This window comes from Dermacentor albipictus, chromosome 8, assembly GCF_038994185.2.
Source record: "Dermacentor albipictus isolate Rhodes 1998 colony chromosome 8, USDA_Dalb.pri_finalv2, whole genome shotgun sequence".
NCBI lineage: Eukaryota > Metazoa > Arthropoda > Arachnida > Ixodida > Ixodidae > Dermacentor > Dermacentor albipictus.
This window is the reverse complement of record NC_091828.1, coordinates 22287104-22308010: the sequence shown is the minus strand read 5'-3', so window position 1 is coordinate 22308010 and position 20907 is coordinate 22287104. Positions and strand designations below refer to the sequence as shown.

Here is a 20907-nt window from a genome sequence, read left to right as displayed (position 1 = left end):
TCATCCTACTCATTTTACAGTTGAAGCTAGCTTGCTTCTCAGGTTACTTGTGCTTAGAATTAAAGCACAACAAACAGATGAATGGCTTGCCGGGGCGTTATTCACAGAAAGTGGTCACTTTTCTCACTCTCACCATAGTGTTTGGGCTACTGCTGGTACTGTTGGCCGCATAGCAGCCAGTGCAGAGCCACTGAGTGTCGTGTGCCTATGTGCCAGTTTTTCTTAGCATGTGGACACTTCTCCCACGGGTTTCTTCGATGTTGTCTTGACGAGGGCCGAACAGTGAATGAGCCAGTTCATCTTGAAATTTTATAATTGGCATAGAGTTTCCTTCAAGCATGCCACGAATGTTCCATGCATTTATGATGACACATCCAACAAGCAACTCAACAGCTACCTTTCTGTACCACTTGAGTCCTTTTCTAAGGAAGTTGTGGTATAACGTCATTTGGTCACTATAGTCGACGCCCTTTTTTGCTGCATTGTAATCGAGACCGGCCTGATGTTTCATGATTGGTGCACCATCCCTTGTTTTCTTCCCACTGTCCACCAAAGTTGCTTCATATTTGGCGACAGATGTGAGTATCAGAACAGGCCTCTTGTCCATCCACTTCAGTGCCTTCACTCCATTTTTGGACTGAAGTTCGGTAACACTGCTATTTGCAACCTTTACTTCAGTGAGATCTTTTGGCAGCCCTTTCCTCACTGATCGAACTGTGCCACGAATGAAAGTGTCTTCCTTCAGAAGGCGAAAAGTGAGCGGCAAGCTGATGTAGAAGTTGTCTACGGACAGCGGGCACACAACTTCCTTGTAATTTTGCAGGAGTTTCAAGCATACATCTTTGGCATGTCCGATGCCAATTGTTCAGTCACACTTTCCGGCATATACATCAACCTTTAGCCTGTAACTGTCTTTGGTACATGCCTTGAACAGCCTGACTCTGTAAGAACGAAAGTCTGCCACGCCATGGCACTATTGGTTCATCTATCACAACCTCCTTTCCTGGCTCAAGCACAGTGGCAAAAATTTTGGTTCAATTTCTCTACCAGACGATGGATCTTAAAGACATGATCCTGCAACTCTGCAACCAGTTAATTGTCCGCAAAATGCCGGAACCTCAAAAGGAGGAAAAAGGCGGTCACGGCTCATATTTTGACGAATGAGTTCAGCACCATACAGGTTACTTTTTGCCCAGTAGTGACTCGGATAGGAAGATGGACGAGATTAATACAAATTGGTATTCCAACAAATGCTTTCGTTTGTTGGAGATTGGTTTCCATCCAATTTTTCAACTTTGATTTAGATTTGGGAGTAGGAGGACAGATCTAGAGGAGACCAATACAAATCGGTATTCGAATAAATGCTTTAATTTCTTTGGCATTGGTTTCCGTCCAATTTTTCAAGCGTGATTTAGATTTAGGAGTAGTTGACTTCAACACTTGTGTGAACCTGTTTGTTTCATTGACCATCATTTGCCAAAGGTCATCCGTAATAAACGGTGAACATAAAGATGGAGCATAACGGCTAGATGGCAACTGAATGATAGTGGGCGGCCTAGAGTGTGTGTGGTGTCACACTAGGCGAAGTGGTTGTTGCCGGTGTCCATTTCTCTAGAGATGGGCTGAGAGAAATGAGAGCATTGTATCCTGAATCATTCACCTCAGAATCATCAGTCAGGTCTGACTCTCCATTCGACATGCTGGCTGAGGTCTGTGATGGTTCGTAAACACTATGTTTGTCACTGATTTCACTGTCCAGTGCTGAACATCTGACACTGAAGCACTTGACTCATCCGCTGGCGATCGCGAAGTTGCTGGTGCATTCTTCTGGCCCAAAACTAAGTTTATTTGTTTCCTCTGCATTGTGCTTTTTTTTTTCATCCGTAAGGGGCATGAGGATCTATCTATTAGACATGCTGAAAAGTTTGGGAGTAGCAAGAAAAATGCAGGTACTTATTCCAATGGCACGTATTTCAAAGACTGCTGCGAAAGTTTGCAAGAAACCCAACTGAGAAATGCGCCTCCACTCCACTCTCCAAAACAAACACGCCACCCCATGTCCAATGCAATAAAAATATATATTAGTTGCAATTTCAAACCTCAGATGGCAACACAAGAGCAAGAATTCTTGCGTGTGGGTCACTGGTGAGTCACGCCACACACAGCATAAAAACGTTTTCGTTGAGTGCATCGTGGATTGCCAGTGGGTCATAGCATTTAACATCAGACAAGTAGTCTACTGGCTATCTATAACCTCACACAACAAAAATCGTACCTCTGAGTTCAAGTGTGATAATGTTATCGCAGCAGCAAGCAGATGAATGCCCGTAACTTTGCTGCTGCATAGGAGCACAGGCTGTGCTGTGATGGCACTCAGAGTGACACGTGACTTAGATTCAAGGCAGCATCAGTTATTTGTTGAATCTGTTGCTGCAGTGAACTAATTAAAGTTTAGAGAAATAATGAAAAATACAACCCGAATGTCTGGGTGCTTTTGTTTTACTTCGCACTGTAGCAAGAGAGATGAATTTCCGTTTCGTCTCCTTTTCCCGACGTTTGCACGCGCGCAGAGAACGAAACTATACGTCATTGTCTACATGTGTTCCAGCATTGCGATCATGAATGCTCTTTTATCCTCTCGCGTTTGCCTCAGTGCTGGGGCACTGACTTATACCGCTAATCACGTGTTCTCGTGTAGAGCGCGCACTATCGTCCGCTACAGGAAACGAGACAAGCGCAACAGCTCGCGCGACACCGTCACCGGAAGTGTGCCGGTGACGGTGAAAAAAAGAAGACGGCAGGGTATACCCGCCGCGACCCCTCGGCTCCGGTATGGGAGAACGCAGTGAAGGAAATTTGCTTACACAGGCGAAACGGGGAATGTCGAGAGAGTGTTTATATAGGCGGCGACGCTCGCCTCCTGAAATCATGCGTTCGCGGCACTTCAATCATTCTCTATCTGCTGGTAATGAACCAATTTGAAAAATGCTTGCGGTAGAACACTTCTTAGAGGGCACGTAACAACTTTCAGTGTATAACCAAAATTTGTTATGTAGCCTGTGAGGGGCCCTTTAAAAGAAACTCGGTAAAAATCGGGTGTACTGTGGGATGTTATAGCTGCGTCGAGCTTCACAGCCCTCTACACAAGCATTGCTGTGAAGCCCGTGGCAGAAATAGAGTTTTATTCAATCAAAGGACTGCATAGAGCGCGCTCTCGTGTTGTGCTGCGTGAATTAAATCATTCGTTTCCTGCCTGCACAAACGTTTGCATCTCGAGTGGATTTCAAGCACACCTTATAATAACGTGCAGTTCCGTCGTGCTTCGCAGCACTATACACAAGCACTGCCGTAAAGCTAGTGGCAAAAGTACGATGTCATGAAACCAGATCAATGCATATACCTCGCTATTTTGGTGCGCTGCGTGAATGGAAACATTCCTTGCCTGCCTGAACAAACGTTTGCATCTCGAGTTAATATCAAACAAATCATATAATATGTGCAGTTTCGTCGAGCGCTTCACCGCACTGCATGCAAGCATTGCCGTAAAGCCTGTAGTATAAATAGGGTTTCATGAAGTCAAATTAATGCGCAAACCTCGCACTTGTGGTGTGCAAGGTAAACAAAGAATTCGTTGCCATGTCTCCGCAGTAGTTTGTCACGTTGATTTGTGTGAGCATATTGGTTCATGTGCCCCATCTACCTCTGTGATGAGAAAATAAGCAAGAATATCAGCTGCTATGTGTCGATGCATATGCTTTTTATTACAAGGTGTAGGAGCAGTACATCTTACTGCATGAGTAAACCACTCATGGAAACAGTACGTTCCTTGAACATTGTAGCTATTTAATAGCCTAGGAAGCGCGCTATATTGGAAGTTGCAATTTTTTTTCTGTTCGCAAAATTCAATAACTCGATGCTTTTTCTAAAAGCAAAAAATTATAAATTTCGCAATGATACGTATGCTGCGTCAGTAAGTTAAGTAGGCAGCACATAATTAGGCTAAACCAGAGGAATATCCGCAGGTATTTATACAAATGTACAAAGTATTTAAAAAAAATATTTTCTCAAATGTTTTCATTGTGGAGTATGGAGTTGCATGTGCGTCCAGCGCTGATTTCCAGCGCTTAATTTTTGTTGAACCTTGATGTAACAAAGACGTAACACTCAGCACTCTATTTTGTTACATCAATTTTTTTTTTACAATAGAACACTGCATTCTACTATACGTGCCGCTCATGCGCCCCAAAATTTTGGCCCCTCTAAGGAAGTCACTGTTCTCTAAGTTTCGCCCGAAACTTAGATATCGCTACTTCCAATTGACACTCGTGAAACCAGCAGCCACGTCGGCTTGCCGCCTTTACACCGGCCGCAAATTACTTTTAAAAAATGTGGCACGCGCGGGCCGTAAAGCCATATGCACGGGCACGGCCAGGCAAGAGACGTCGCGCGCTCTCTGACCCTAGCGCGCACTTGATCACGGGACGTGGACAGCGCGCATAAAGCTGCCATCCTTCTCGGCTCACAATCGCACCCTTTCATTCGCAATTAACCCCAGCATGTGGGATGCAACGGAGCACTATAATTTTTGTCACACTTGGACTTTAAACCAAACATCAGGGTGATGGCGAAAATTCGCTTAGGGTGTCCAAAAATTGCTATCGCAATAATACACTATGGAGAAAGGTATTATGTAAATTATCTGTGGATGGGTCGAAACCCCCTAATTTCCCAAACACGCACCCATCCACTGGCACGCTGCACACATGGATCCCGCGCGGCACGCTGCATCAATAAGGCGTATCGTTCTTCGCTAGCTCTATGATCATTTATGCAGTAGTCACTTGGCGAGAAGCTTAATTTCCAACCTATGCGCAAGTGTCGTAGCTGAATTTCGAAAGTACACGGACCATATATATGTTGGCAAAATAATCGGAACTCACTATTTAGACTCGCCAAAATTAGCTGCTCACTTGAACTCATAAGAATATACTACTCAGCCGAGCTCACTCGGGCTCAAACTCGCCAAAATACTGCTCAGCTGGGCTCACTCAGACTCATGGGATGATCTCAGGGAGTTGACTCATCAGTGAGTTTGCCAGCGTATGATGTGTGCTGAACCACAAACCTGGCTTTCTTGAATAAGAACAGTTGGTCGCTGCAGCATATGGATGCACATAAGTGTAATTCAGAGAGCGCGGCATTGTACATGTAAAGGCTGCCACAGTTACCATGCCATGCTGCAGCTCATTTCAATCATGTCAAATGCAATACCCCTGCCAGCTTTTAGTCAGTCGATCAAATGTGATTGCTATTTATCTCATCACAACACCTCATTTTCCTGCCTAAGGCTTTGGGTGAATTTTCCTTGGCATCCATTTTGTTACTCTAACAGGTTACCAGTTATCTGTTGCCTATACGAAATTTAAAGTTGTGCACATGTCATGTGGACTCCATGCCAAACTCGTAGTACTGCATGCGTTTTTGCAGTTAGGTCTAGAGTTACAGAATCGCATGTGGGAGTTACTTTAGTTAGCAGCTGTAGCTTTGGAACAAACACGTGCATGAGAGTGTGCTTAAGTGTTACGTGTCAAGACTGGGAGCACCAAGGCAACTTGTGCAGTAAAGGCATGGGCAGTACGAGCCCACAGATTTTACTAAGTGTGGCTGAGGTGATGCGTCTAGATTTCGCTATGAAGAGAGCCAAATAAAAGGTTGCCTATCCATCATACCTATTCTGGAGCCTTTTCTTGAGCTTTTCTAAAACATTAAGCTCAGCGTGTACACTTTATCACAGCATAATTATTACATGTGATATAAAACATTGTATTGTGCAGTTTCTCCAACTCTTCGTGAAGGCATCTATCCATACATTAAACAGGAATAGGCTCAATGTTGACATATCTCCACAGTAGGATCTCCAGGACCTCGTACTGTCACAATGCATCACAGACATTATTTAAGTGAACTCCAGAAGTGAAGCTCTTCGTTAACATTGGCTAAAATTGTATTTTTATATAGCAAAGTGATCATGCATAAATCTGTATGTCATGACAGAACACTTTGTTTCTCACGGACTTTAGATTACAATTGTTTTCAAGATCAGGAAAATTGTGCAGTGTGCTAGTTGGTTCAACATACTTAACACTGTTGTGCGGAGTGACGAAGGGACAGGACTTGAGCAAGAAAACAATAGACACCTGAGCACAAACTATCAACTGGTGATTATCACAAGGCAATGATTCTGCTGAAAAGTAGGAACCAAAGGAAAAGACAAGTCGTGGAAGCATAAAACCTCAAAGTGGACCCACAGGGCTCATGTGTCAGCCCGCCGTCTATTTCACTCAGCAATAAAGAGATTACCATAATCACTGACAATAGAGGGTGTAGGGAGACCGGGAAGAGGACTCCTGTGCATGCGTGTAGGCTTTATGTACGCTTCACTTGCAGAAAAATAAACCAGTTCATAGTTTGCGCTCAGGTGTCATGTGTTGTTTTCTCGCTCAAATCCTGACCCTTCATCGCTCTGCGCAACAGTGTTAAGTTTTCAGGTTGTTCACTATGTGATGTAGGAAGGGTAAAATTGATGGGAAATCCCAATATTCTCGGGCATATCGCGAAAAATATGGCCCAAGTCAAGTGTCATTTTAGGCTTCACTGTCCCCTTATATAGGGCAAATAGTAATAGTTTGAATTCTACGGACGCTGGTTGCTTTTTCTGACTTAACCTAGGCAGTGCTCAGCTCTCAGTTGAAAGGAACAGGTAAACAGGAGGACTTGCCACATAAGCAGAAGGTAGCACTCCAGACTTAAGCTTAATATACTGCGTGCTTCCACAGCCCTAGGGGGCTAGTCTGCAAGTGTTGACTAAGTGGACTGTCCATTCCAGTACACGCTGAATGAACAGAGCACGAGAGCCCATGGTGATGATTGCCACTTGCTCTACCAGCTTATAGCTCTACCTAATCAGTGTGTGCTGAAACAGTCCACTTAGTGGATCCTTACAGAATCCTTCCCTAGACTGATGTTTATGTTGGTAGGTTGCAAGTATTGCACTTTCTTTCCTTTGATGTGGGCAGTTCCCACATATGGATGCAATTTAACATATTGTATTCATATTGCCTTTGGTCTATACGTATCTAATTCATGCTTATAACCAGGCCTACAAGCTCTTGTCCTACATATTTATATAGCCTTCTCATTGGAGAATGGAGTCATTTTCCATTATACCCTCAAGCACTTGAAGTAGACACTGCAATAACCCCAAGGGAGGAGGGACAGTAACGCAAAAACCTTACTGGGCTTGTGGTGCTGCTGAAGAATGCACACATACCATTTATGCTAAAATTCCCAGCAGACATTCCAAAGTTTGTACGAGTTCGACTTTAGCTGGCTAAACTGAATGATTCATATTGAAGGCAATTCTTGCAACACTTGGTCAAACTGAATGAAACTGGACAGCACAATTAGCTGTGTTCATCTACCATTTATACGACTGCTGCCCCGAGCATTTTGCCTGTTACTGTGCCTTTCGTTTCTGTACTGTAAAGTTCAAGTACACATGTACTTTATCAATGTACAAGTAGAATGGCTTCAAGGCTTTTCCTGGGCATTCAACAGTCACTATTTATTCCTATAAACCTTCCTGCATGTGAAGGCAAAAGAAACTTATTAATTCATGCTGGAAGTATAAAAAGACAGATATTTGCACAGAAATTGTTTATTTTGAGCTCCGAGGTTCTTGCTGATGTAGATATGGTGCTGGCTCCCTCCTTGCCCGAAGCATGTGCTTGCTGTACACAGCACCAGATGATGGCTTCCTAGGTCAAAAGATCAAAGTGAAATAAGAGGCATTTTGTTTTAGCCCCGGAAAGAAAAAGCAGGATTGAGACATTAACATGTATAAAAAATACTTGGCTAAAGAAAAATTAATACACAAGCAAATTCACTAAAGAGGTTCACTTTCAAGAGCGAAAGTATGGTTACGATGAAAATTACAAGGAAGCTTCACTGCTCATTGAGGTTTCGGTTCAGTAGTTGTTGAGCCACGAGGGTTAGCATGCTACATCTTGCATATTATGTTTTGTAGAACAATATTGCACTTTGAACAATGTAGTGCCTATTTAAATGAACTGACAAGGAACGCTGAAACTCCAGGCTAGTTTGGTCTGCACAAGATATGATACAGACACTGTACTGCATTCATTTAGTGTTTTTGTCACTGATCTCGTGCACAAAGGTCATTCACACCTATCCTACATGAAATGCAGTTACTTCTTTGAAGCTTCATCTAGTCCTTGAATTTGCTGCATGCTTATGTCTAAGGGAGTTCGTTTGGTTCCTGTTAATGTAGTACATCTAAGCAACTGTTATCAAATGCCCATAGTGTTCCCTTGCATGTACAAAACATTTTTGGCCCTTTCAATGCACAATACTCATTACATTTGACACTTGGGACTCGTGCAAGGCGCCATTTAGTATTATATGCTTGTCCACATCTGATAATACTTTCATAGCTGGGTCATTCCCATGCCAAATGCCTTGGTTATTACTGTGACCATCTCACACTTTTCCTTTAGAATCTTCTTGTCCACTTTTAAGGAAGCACCCCACGACACAATGTCTCCATCCTAGTGGTGCTATGGAGTTAACTTATGTGCTAGTTGTAGCAGATGACGTCAACTGAAGGCCACTGAAGATAAAACTCTCTGCGACAATTCCTTTTACACAAAAAATGCAAACAATACAGAATAGTCAAAATGTAGTTATCTGGCAAGACTGGCTGCATCCATCATCTTTGCTTGGCGCAATTCTGAGGAGGCTCCATGTTACAAGACGCTTGGCGATTATTGCCATGTGACTGTTTGGGACTCTATAAAACACAAGAATTGCCTTACTCCGGCCTTTCTCTTTGTGCAGCGGCCAAGGTTATTATTCGTCCAATCGCACCGTGTCCTGTTCGTGTGTCCATAGACTAAATTCTTCACCACATTGTTTTTGCGGTATTTCGTGAGTGACCCATGAACTCATCTTGGGGTGGGACTTCTTATCTTTGGCGTTTGCTTCTATCTCTTGTCGTCAGCGCCTCACACAACTGGATGATGCCACTGGCAATTCTCTTCCTAACCATGAAGAATGCATTCATCTCGTCACCTCTTCCGATTACATTCTTTGGCCACCTAGAGAAAAGATTATAGGTGTCAACTCCTGTAACATTGTGGATGGCGGCGTATTCATTCTACCCTATGACCATACCCTATCTCGAGCAATTCTGATTACCCCTGGCCTTATTCGCTTCTCTGAGGGTTCTGCATTGCTTACTGCAATAAACCAAATCGAACCCCAACTGTTGCCTCGTGGATCAACTGCCACTTGAGCTGTTGACACTCATGTCGTTGCAATTGTCACGAAGACAGCTCAGTGTGTTCTTGCGTCTGTTACCGTGCGCTGAACAAAATCGTGCGCAAAGATGTTCACCCCGTGTCACGGATGGATGATGCACTAGATTCACTCCATGGTGCTGAGTATTTTTCTAGCCTTGACTTTAGACCAGGCTACTGGCAAATACCGATGTCCAAATCCGACAAAGCAAAAACGACATTTGCTACCCCTGATGGGCTCTACGAGTTCAGTGCGATGCCTTTTGGACTCTGCAATGTGCCTGCCACATTCGAACGCATGATCGATAAGTCTTGTGTGGCTTGAAATGGAAAACCTGTCTGTGCTATCTCGACGACATTGTGTTTTCAACCATGTTCTCACAACATTTGCAACATCTTGATGAAGTCCTTGCCTGTCTTGCAAATGCTGGTTTGCAGCTCAACACACGCACACGCGCGTGTGTGTGTGCGCGCGCACACACACACACACACACACACACACAAATGCAGTTTGGCCAGCAAGGCCATCAAAGTTCTGGGGCACATAGTCTGCAAAGAAGGTATTTGTCCGGACCCCGAGAAGCTTACTGCCATCCTCGAATTTTGTGTCCACTGCGTCAAAAAGACATGCACAGTTTTCTTGGACTTGCTTCTTCCGGCACTTCATATGCAACTTCGCTACACTTACGTCCCTGCTCCATCAACTCCTCCCCAGTAATGCACCCTTTGTTTCGTCCGACGAATGTGAACATGCTTTCCTGCTTTTGCAACATGCCCTGACGTCAGACCCAGTACTGCGCCACTTTGATTCAACCGCGCCCACCATCTTTCACACCGACGCTAGCAGTCAGTCTCGGTGCCATTCTACTACAATGCGACAACACATTCCGCGAACGAGTACCGTATTTACTCGCATAATGATCGCACTCGCGTAATGATCGCACCCCTAAATTTTGTCGTCAAAATTTGATTTTTTTTATTTCCCGCGTAATGATCGCACCCCGAACTTGTCGCAGCGATATGTCGTGTGCTAAGTCTAGCGAATAATGATCGCGCTTACCACCTGTCGAATGCTACGCGAACGACTCTTTAAGACAAGCCAAGCGGCCTGCACGCACTAAACATTCTTAAGTAGATGCCTCATTTCATTACTTTCATCACTTTCCGCACTTCTATGACAAAATGAGGTACAACCAAACTTGCCTTTATTATGGATTGGCTTTATAATGGCTGATGTCAACAAAAACAATAAAGGCGCATTTCGATTCTTTTCATCTGCTTTTGCACTCGTGAGCACGCAACAAATCGCGCGCGGCAATGATATTAGCCACGTTTACTCTGATACGTTAAAAGTGTACCCTATTCATACGCCGACGCTTGTAACACAGCTAAGATATTCGCCCACCCTTAGCGGAAACGTGCCGTATTAGAATAGTAGTGAAGACAGATGCCGCAGTTTCCGCAGCATGCCCGTCATGTGTTTATATGTCACTGGCTGCTAAGCGCGCCCACTTGTTTCTGTCCCCTCAAAGTGGACATGGCTACGTTATTGCCGCAAACTTGCCGATATTAACGATATTATTCATCACTGATACGGAAGAAACTGTTTCAATGCTCGTAATGTACTCACGAGAAGAAAAAAACATCGCGTTCGGCGCGTTCGGCTTGCTCCGCCAGCCGCCATTTTTGTTTTGGTGTCCCGCACCCGCAATCTCACATCTCGCAGCAAACGCGGAACGAAAAAAAAAAATTTTTTTTTCGCGGTAAATTTAACCCGCGTAATGATCGCACCCCTGAATTTGCGTCAATTTTTCTGACAAAAAAGTGCGATCATTATGCAAGTAAATACGGTAATTGCTTAGGCTAGTCGTGCACTAACCAGTGCAGAAAATTACTACACCATAACCAAGCAGGAGTGCTTTGCTGTTGGGCCGTGCAAAAATTTCACCCATGTCTTCATGGCCGCCATTTCACAGTTGTTACCGACCATAACACACTGTGCTGGCTTTCATCGCTAAAGAATTTATCAGGTCACCTGGGTTGCTGTGTGCTTCACCTACAGGAGTACGATTTCAATGTCACCTACAGGGCTGCAAAGAAGCATCAAGACACCAATGCTCTCTCTTGCTACCCTCTGTCGAATCATGACGATTCACCATAACCTCTCCGCGATTGTGTACGTCCTGAGTCCTCTTCATCGGCTTTACCCATTGTAGCCCTCGAATGGCTAAGACACAACAGCCCATCTGTCCTTGTGTCCCACTAACGCATCGACCCATACTGCTGAACTATTCTCCAACGCATGGAAGATTCTTCATCACCTCCAAACGCCTGACTTCGTCGACAACTTAATCAATTCAAGCTGCACAATAGGGTTTTACATCGCAACATTTATCACATCGATGGCAACAAATGGGTCCCGGTCATACCATGTTCTCTGCAATGTGAGGTGCTTGAAGCCTTTCACGATCATGCGACGACTGGTCCTCTAGGCTACCACAAGACTTACAACAGAATATGAAGTTGCTGCTCCTGGCCTGGCCCATCTTCAGCCGTTGCAAAGTATGTTGCACCCTGCGTTCATTGTCAAAGCAAACGCAACAGCTCCTTCTGGCTCTTTACAACCTCTGCCTTGTCCCGCTTCGCCTTTTGAAGTAGTTGGAATAGACTTGTACGGTCCTCTTGCCATGACCTCACATGGAAATCGAAAACATGGATTGCAACGTCCATAGACCATCCAACACACTATGCGGAGACAGCATCTCTACCATCCTGGACTGCTGCTGAAGTCGCCGATTTCTTTCTACACAACATTATCTTACAACGCAGCGCTCCGCGCGTTCTCCTCAGTGACCGCAGCAGTCTTCCTCTCTTCTATCCTTACCGAAGTTCTGTGCGCCTCTAACACAATTCGCAAGACGACTTCCAGTTACCATCCGCAGACCAACAGCTTGATGATTGCGATGTACAGTCACGTGCAATATGAATTGCAACACCGGTGCCCGTGGTTGAAGGGGTTCCAAGGCTGTACGGCTGTGCAGACACATGGTAAGTTCCAGACCGAAACACAGCTTCAATTAGTGGTGTCTATTAAACTGCTATTTCGAATGTCAGAGCTGCTGCGCAGCCGTGGAGCCCCTTCAACAACGAACAAGAGTGTTGCAAGTCATATTGCATGCGACTGTACATCTACCCTGGCCACACGAACGGGGATGCAATCCTGTCGTTCATGACATTCGCCTATAACATGGCTACGCAACGTACCACTGGATTTTAACATTTTTTCTTCATCTATGGCTGTTCACCAAGTTTCATTCTTGATGTATCATTCCTTTCGACTCCTGTACCCCCATCAGTTCCTTTCTTGGAACAGTTTGTGTCTCGCCTCGCAGAGTGCAGACGCCTCGCCCCGCTTAACACCGACGTCTCCCAGGACGCTCGCAAGTTTCGTTACGACTCGACCCACTGTGCTGTAACTTTTTCTCCTGGTGACAAAGTTCTTTGGACTCCTGTGTGCGTTCCTGGCTTATGCAAAAAATTTTGCAACACTTCTTGCTTATGCAACACTTCTTGAATGCCCACACCACCGTATCGTCGGGCAGCGAGCACAACCTGCGACACCCATGTGGCCACAGTGCCGAGAGGCGGCCTGCGCAGCTGGCCGGTTGGGGTCATCAGGTTGTCGCCGGCCATCCACTGATTATATTGTTCACGGACACGGTCTTTAACAGGCTTGTTGAGCACGACGTCCAGTGGCTGAAGTGTTGACGTCATGACTCCCGGAATGACGGCGAGTTCCGTCCTCCCGTCGCGGAGTGCCAGCTTCAATCCTGCAGTCAAGTGCCCGCGAAAGGCATCCAAGACGAGCATGCTCGGACACCGCAAGAGTGCCCCTGGTTGCCGATTCCAGACGGTCTTAATCCAATTGAGCATGAGGGCCTCGTCCATATAGCCCTTTTCATTCACGCGAACGACATCCGGTGGGAAAGCCTCTTTCGGCAGCGTCTTCCTCTTGAATATTATGTATGGGGGCAGCTTTCTGCCATCTGCAGTACACGCGAGCATCACCGTGAATGCTCGTTCCCCGTAGAAAGAAGCTCGACTTCTTTTGTGCCGCGTTCGCACACTGGTGAGCGACGGCATGTCGAACCACACCGGCATTTCATCAGCGTTGCCGATCTGTACCAACATGTAGCCATGCTGCTGCCGGAGACGGATAACATAGCGCTGGAATTCGACCAACTTGTCCTCGTATGCCTCTGGCTGCTTCTGCCAGATTGATTTGCGCTGTCGAAGTGCGAATCCCTTGCGTTGCATGAAGCGACGAACCCAATAAATGGAGCCCTTGAATTGTTCCTTGGGCAGTCCGGATTCTCGGGCGATCTCAATAGCTTTGATGCAGATGAGTTCTGCTGTGACTGGCAAAGATCTGGCACGATGCTCGCGGACAAAATCCGCCACCCTGTCTTTGAGCTCCGGGTGCACTGCGCCATAGAATAAAGAACTTCGTCAGAATAAAGAACCGCGCAGCGCCCACGAGTTGGGCCGCGTCGGTCACCAAGGGGGTGATAACAATGTGGATGCCGAAAGGTCTGCGCTCCTACATGCTGCCAGACGACTATTCATGCTGTGCCAAGGGCCGGTATGTAAGTCAAGGGGTGAACTTTTAGTAATATTTTTGGGAAAAAACCTCAACCTATATTCCGCACTATACGGTACTCGCACTGCTGGAGACATATGCCGTGGCCGAGAACCTACGGCTTCCCGACTACTCGGGTGCCACCACCTGTGCCACACGCAGTTGCACTGCGGCACCCTGCCTAGATGGAGTCCATAAGCCAGGAAAGCCATGCACGGCAATCTATGTCCGCAGCACCCTGGCGCGTGCTGTTCTACCTGTTGCTGACATTGCCGGTGGCCCCTTGGAGTCATGCGCCGTTGTGGTACGCCTTGGCAGCCAGGACACGGCTGTGGCGAGCATCTGCATCCGTCCAGGAAAGCCGTGGGATCCCTCCAGCCTCATCCAGCTGGCTGTTCGCCTTGGTGGGCATACAGTTATGTGCAGTGACTTCAACGCACACCACACGGATTGGGGAAGCCGCAGCTGCACCCGCTGAGGCAAAGGCCTCACAGATGCCATCAGCTGAGCTGGCCTGCTGACCTTGGAACACCAGGGAGCCCACCTACGTCTACCGCAGAGCTCGCACGGCCATTGACCTCTCCCTCAACACTGAGCAGTGCTCCTACTCCTGGGCCACAACTTCGGACAAATGGGGATCTGACCACTTCCCTATTGCGATCAGCCCCAGGTCTGGGAGAAGGCCTAGGTCAAGAACTTACGTCACAGACTGGTCCCTGTTCCGGAAGCACTGCAGCAAGTTGGACGATGGCCGTGACTTCCTGAGCGCCATCGTGGATTGTGCTCAGGCTGCCACCATTCAGTGCTCTACCCAACCAGATACCCCCGCTCCAGACCTCCACCTGCTCAACATTCGTGCCTCCAGGCGCCGTATGGAGCGTGGAGCAATCCGGACGGGCAAGGCAGAGCATTGGACCGAGTACAGACGTGCAGCTGCCCGCTGCAGACGCCAAGCCCGGCGCAGGAGGAGCCTCTGCTCTGCCATCGAGGGCAGGTCCAGGGGACCCCTGGCTTGGAGACTGCTCAAATCCCTCACCAGCAGGAGAGGAAGCCTACAACCTGTCCTCGCCGTGGCCATCACGCTGAGCATCAGCGAAGAGGCCCTTGCGGAGCTCCTCGCCAACCAGTTTGTGCTGGCTGTACCACGCACTGCAGCCATCCTGAAGGTAGGGCAGCCTTCCGTCAGCCTGCCTAGCTGCCTGCACAACCACCACAGAGGGTCTTCGCTTCTGTAAATGGCCTGTCATCCAGTCTTGGGAGCCTGGCCTCACAGTTCATTGGCCCAGAAAGCAGTCCGAGCACTTTTTCGCTGCCTGAGGGCAACAGACTTGAGTGCCCGACTATAGACATCCTACACTTAAGTTCTCTCTCTTCCTCTTTCACTCCCCATTCCCCTCCCCACGTGTAGGGTAGCAAACTGGACTCAGCCTGGTTAACCTCCCTGCCTTTCCATCTTCCCTTCTCTCTCACCACCCAGGGTGGCCATCGAGCCAGGTTATGGCTATCTACCAGGACCCGCTGACACTGCACGAGCTCCAAGCATCGCAGTGCACCAGGAGCCCAGTGCACCAGGAACCCAAATGCTTCGCAACCTGGCCGCCAGCGAGCAGCTGCACCTGCTTGACTGCTTAAACATCTGGCAGTCAGGGCAGGTGCCGGAGTCATGGCGCACAGCCTACGTGGCCCCCATCCTGAAGGCCGGCTGAAAAACGTGAGCTCCTATCGGCCAGTCTCACTCACCTCTGCTGCTTGCAAGCTGATGGAGGCCATTGCTTTCTGGCCGATGAGCAGATAGGCTTCCGGCGGAGCTGATGCAGTGCGGACTCCATCGTGGACGTGGTCTCCACGCTGGAAGAGGCCAAGGCCTGCGGTGACGCCGTGCTCCTGGTGCTTATCGGCATGAAGGGGGCCTTTGACGGCCTGCCCTATCCAGTCGTTCAGCAGGCCCTGGACCTATTTGGTAGAGGGCGTCCCACAAGGATCAGTGGTGAGCCCTTTCATGTTCAACCTGGCCCGACTGCCTGCTGTCCTGCAGACTGACCCCCACAACCACGTGAATACCTCCATCAACGCGGACCACATCGCCCTATGTGTGCGAAATCCACCACACAGCCACAGCAGTGCGCGCTCGGCTCTGCAAAGAGCCCTCGACACCGCCGCTGCTTACCTGAGCTGCATTGGCCTTGCCATCTCGGCAAGGAAGACGGAGGCCATGCTGCTCCACCCAAGAGCAACCGCCCGCTGCACAGCTGCAACTGGAAGGCAACCTTGAAGCCCGGCAGTGACGTACCCGGGGCTACACGTTGATCACCGGCTGACCTGGCTGCCTGCTGTCAAGACCCTGCATGTCCAGGTCCTCCGGGTCCACAAGGCAGTCTCCCAGCTTGTTGCCCGAGGACAGAGCTGCACCACTAGGTGGGCTCTGCGGCTGTACCATGCAGTAGCCACCTCACGCCTGCGGTACGTCCTCCCACTCGTGGCACTACCACGTGCCCGTCTCAAGAAGCTGGAGCTGCAGCATAGGGCCAAGATTAGGTTCTGCCTGGGCGCTCCCTGCAGCTCTGAAATCGCTGCAACCTTGGCCGAGGCAGGAGCATGGTCCCCATCACTCCTGTCACAGCCCACATTCTACAATCAGCCACAGGTGTGCACATCGCTGAATGACACTGCGTTCAGGAATATCGGTCACATACCGACCGCACACACAACCCCCATCACATCTGCACTGAGCATTACGCTGCGGAGAAAGCTTATCAGTGAATGGCTACTGACAGCGCAGCGAAATTTTGGTTCTAAAGCAATTTTTCCCGACCGTGCAATGAGGCCGCAATGCGAGACCGCAACGAGGCCGCAATTTGGTGACTTTATTCACTACCGCCCTTAACCGGCAGATCTGAACCATGCATCAGGAATGTGCATTTCCATTGGGGAACAATAGAAACTCTTATTTAGGCTAAACAAGCGCGCGTACGTACGTACTTACATGCCGCACTCGGGACATCTGCCATTCAAATATTCTGCCATGTAGCAGCACCGTAACCAAGTAATGTTACTGTTACGTGCTTCTGACAAAGACTCTAAATAACTCTGAAGGAGCGCAGTTCCGTGTAATATACGTTCTCTGCATTAGGACACTGTAGCACTGGCTGGCCGGTGTGGCGGTCCCTGCAATGCATCACAAAAGCTCGTGAGGAACCTGGCTATAAAGTATCATCACAGAACACCTATATATGGCATCATGCAGTCGAAAGATTAGCTACGCGTAGTAGATGCACATCAAACGCAAAGACGAAGTATACTTACGAGAAGCAAAAGCCCGAAAAATAAGCGATCCACCGCTTCGTGCACTCCGAGCCTGCCATATGCCATATTATGCCGCCAAAAAGGCCGAATGTGACATCACAAACGTCAAAAAACAAAGACCGGATGTGGCGTCCCGGACGTGACGTTTGGGTGAACCTAACGCTTGCGCTGCGTTCACCGGGTGAACGCAGACACTTTCCGCTGTAAACCTAGTAGTTTGCACCTTCACATCTAACTGTGAAAACATAATAAATTCTAAAACTATTAAAAAATATTATATATTATGTGAGTAAAATCAAATTGTATTATTTTTTAAAGAATTATGTTTTTTAAAGTCAGCACACAACGACAGCACTGACTAGCTGCTTCAAGGTAAGCGCGCATGGATGGTATCTATTGGTATCCACTTCTTAGTGTATGCACATTCCTCTATGGGTTTGTTTCTCACTGTGCTTTTCGGCAAGCAGGCAAAGCAGTCTGCTGCGTTTGTTGCACTGCGAAGTCCTGTAGAAGTGTAGTGAAACTGCGCGTGTCGTGTGGGCTTCTCTGCGTCGTCGTCAACCCCCAATCGTACCAACATGATGCAAATGGAGCGGGCCTCGGAGATTATTCTCCTCGCCGGCAATTCGCACGTGGATTTGGCGCAGAAGATCGCGGAGTAAGTTCATCCCGGCCAGCAACTTCCCTCGCCTGAGGAGTGTTGTTTCGCACTCCGCTTGCTTGCAAACAACGCACAGCGCTTGACCGTTCCGCATTCCACTCTGTTCAAGCTTAGTGTTAATGCATTTCAACTGCACTGTGTATGTGTCTATGAGAGTCCAGACTAGTCCGGACGTCGTCTTTCAGCTGCTCGGAAGGTCAAGCCGTACGTTGCGATAAAGGGGCGCATGTCGCTCCGGAGTCTGAGAAGACGACGCGGTCTGATAAGGCGCCTATCGACTTGCCTTGCGGCGCCCCTTGTTTATCGCGTGGTAGACATGCGGCATTTTTGCCTTCTGTGCCTTAATTACCTGCAAAGTAACCACTACTGTTAGACACGCTTTTGATAACTCGTCTACGAGCCGCCTTTTCTCGCGATATCTGGTCTCGCAGACGGTGCTGCCTAATAATCGCGAACCGTGGACCTTCTGACAGCCCATAGATTAGAAATAAGGCTGTTTTTTAGTGGTTACTTTAATGTACTTTACCATGTCTTGATTTCTGCTTCTCGACGGGTTACCGTCATGACTTCGGTAGCTGTGTAGCTTTCCTTGGCGTTGTACACGCATGTCCACCTTTATAATATTCGAGTTTGTAACGCTGAACAGGTGTAAACCGAAGAAATAGGCAGACGCATTAGCTCTATCAGAGTTAAAAGTAATTGTTTGAAACCTTCTTCACTGACTTGTAGCGCAGGACGAATGTTAACGAAAACGAGCAGACACTAGGCCGCATTCTGCCCTTGATGTGCATGCATTTATTCATGGCACTACGGCATGCACTGCCCTAGTGCCTCCTGGCCAGTGCTGGTTCCCAATTACACTAACAAGGGGTTGCCAATGAGAGGAAAATTAAAGCGGCAGAGGATTAGAGGGCATGATGAGACTGCTAAGAGAGTTTCGGGTATAGAATGCGACTTGGCAGACGCAGTGATAATTGGCGATTTAGGTGAGAGGGCTTTCTTAAAATCCAAACCGTTTTGGTAATAGATCCTTCGCAGTATTGGAAGGCATTTGCTTCGAAGAAGTTTCAGTGTGCCTATATGTCAGGAGTACTATTACACACGTGTGCTTGTTTATCTGTCTCCGGTGACCGCCTTCACTGGCTAACAAATAAACGTTATCGCTCAGCGCAAGACGGGCCTGCATGATTTGTAACTTATGCGAATGTTATCGTTCATTCTATCTGTTGTGTATGTTCTTGACCAACCTTGGATTATCATACTGCATGCACTACACGAATTGTGTAGCGGTTTCTGGAAACCGCACGGGCACCAGCGATTACACTAAAACTTTTGTCAAGCTGGTCAGATTTCAATGATTGCTGACTCTGTTCAGTGCTTTTGTCATGGTTTGATAGTTGCTTACTTTTGTGAGCACAAGTTTGTCCAATAAAATTTAGTTTTGTCATTCACAGTTTTGCTACTGTGAATTCTTAATGGTCGCTACAACGTGACATTATGAGCAGAGAATTTATATAGGAACGTATAATGAACACCAGAAACACTTGTTAACTGCCAAAGATAACCCTGTGGCTATCGTCATTGCAGTGCTGAGCTCAAGATAGCTGGTTTGATCCCAGCTGCGGTGGCCACATTTCAGTGAGGGGTAAATGTGAAGAACACTAGTGTATTTAAATTTTGGATCATGTCCGAGATTTCCAGGCAGTCAAAATTAATCCAGAGTCCCCCAACTAAGGAATGTCTTACAAGGTCTGTTTGATTTGCATGCACCACTGTGAACCAATTCATGGCAGATGTTAGGGACTGTGCCAACTACGGACAACTAGCGCCACTTAGCGTCAAGAAAATACTGGTTTGTGCAAGGTCCCAGGAAGGGGTGAGGGGGAGGTCATAGCACTGCGAAAGTTCATTTTCTATGATAAATACTCTTTTTGTTCCAACTAAAAGCATGTCATTGTCGTCACTTACGGCTGACATGGCGACGAGGACTCCATAAACAAACCTGAGCTGGATGAAAAACTGAAGGCTCTCCCCACCGACGCAAGCCGCAGCGAGTGCAGCCAGCAACTACGACTAGCATGGAAAGTAATCACACCGGAGGGAAAAACTATGCTGGTCACAGATAAAGTAGGCTCTGGCACCAACGATCGGCAGCTTTCGAAGCCACAAGGTAACTTCGAAGACAGTCTCTCTACAACTGACTTTGCGACTGAATTCGACAAGCCGCTACTATGTTGTCAATGGGTTGCCTTCGTTGATGCAAGAGTGCAGCGAGAAAATGAAAGTATGACCAACTACATGTATGCACGCCTCCAGCGCATCAGACATGGTTCATACAATCTGTCCAATGACAACGTGGTCAACTGGCTCATACAGGGAGTGCATGCAGCAAGTGCAAAGACAACATTGACAGCCTTTCACGATCTTCGGCATGGAACCATCAGCGAGCTCTTGCATTGCATGCAACAGCTAGACCACCGAGATGTTGGACTGAACAATGACAGAAAACCTCCAACACTCAGCAAAACTCCGAAGCCTACCAAAAGAAATACAACCGACTCTGCGAACACTACGGTGCCGAAACACACACGTCTATTGGCCGACACATGTGCCCATTGCAACAAGAAAGAACACAGAGCGATAGACTGCCCAAATCCAGACGCATGCACAGAAGGGAAAAAGCAACGGCTGTGCAATGATGTCAGGTGAATAGCTCACCATAAAGCATCAACAGTGTCGCTATCCCAGACACAGGTGAACGCAGAATCGTACTACTACGAGCCGTGTCGCCATCCCAGACACAGGTGAACGCAGAATCATACTACTACGAGCCAATGTAGATGGCATCGTGTCGCATGCATTCTGAGATACAGGTTCTGCAGTGAAGTTAATTGACCGACTGTTTGCGCAGAGCCACAACTTTGAGG

At 47.5% G+C, this 20907-nt stretch overlaps 1 protein-coding gene and 1 long non-coding RNA gene across 5 annotated transcripts in view; one reads left to right on the top strand and one right to left on the bottom strand.

Moving 5' to 3' along the window:
- Nucleotides 1-7701: 7701 nt before the first annotated feature.
- LOC139048667 (uncharacterized) lies at nt 7702-17409 on the bottom strand. Of its 3 annotated transcripts, none has more exons than XR_011507853.1 (3): nt 16184-17409; nt 15757-16052; nt 7702-7817 (listed from the first exon to the last, which is right to left on the bottom strand). It is a non-coding gene; the product is annotated as an uncharacterized lncRNA (long non-coding RNA). The 3 variants fall into 3 exon arrangements; XR_011507855.1 differs by having other exon boundaries at nt 15757-16045; XR_011507854.1 differs by having other exon boundaries at nt 15757-16528; nt 17000-17409.
- Nucleotides 17410-17757: 348 nt separating this feature from the next.
- Nucleotides 17758-20907, top strand: part of LOC139048665 (phosphoribosyl pyrophosphate synthase-associated protein 2) — a 54170-nt gene continuing 51020 nt past the window's right edge. For both annotated transcript variants that reach the window (XM_070523152.1, XM_070523151.1), the window contains exon 1: nt 17758-17977. In XM_070523152.1, the coding sequence (XP_070379253.1) occupies nt 17898-17977 (80 nt within the window). In that variant the 5' untranslated portion in view covers nt 17758-17897. The remainder of the gene's footprint in view (nt 17978-20907) is intronic.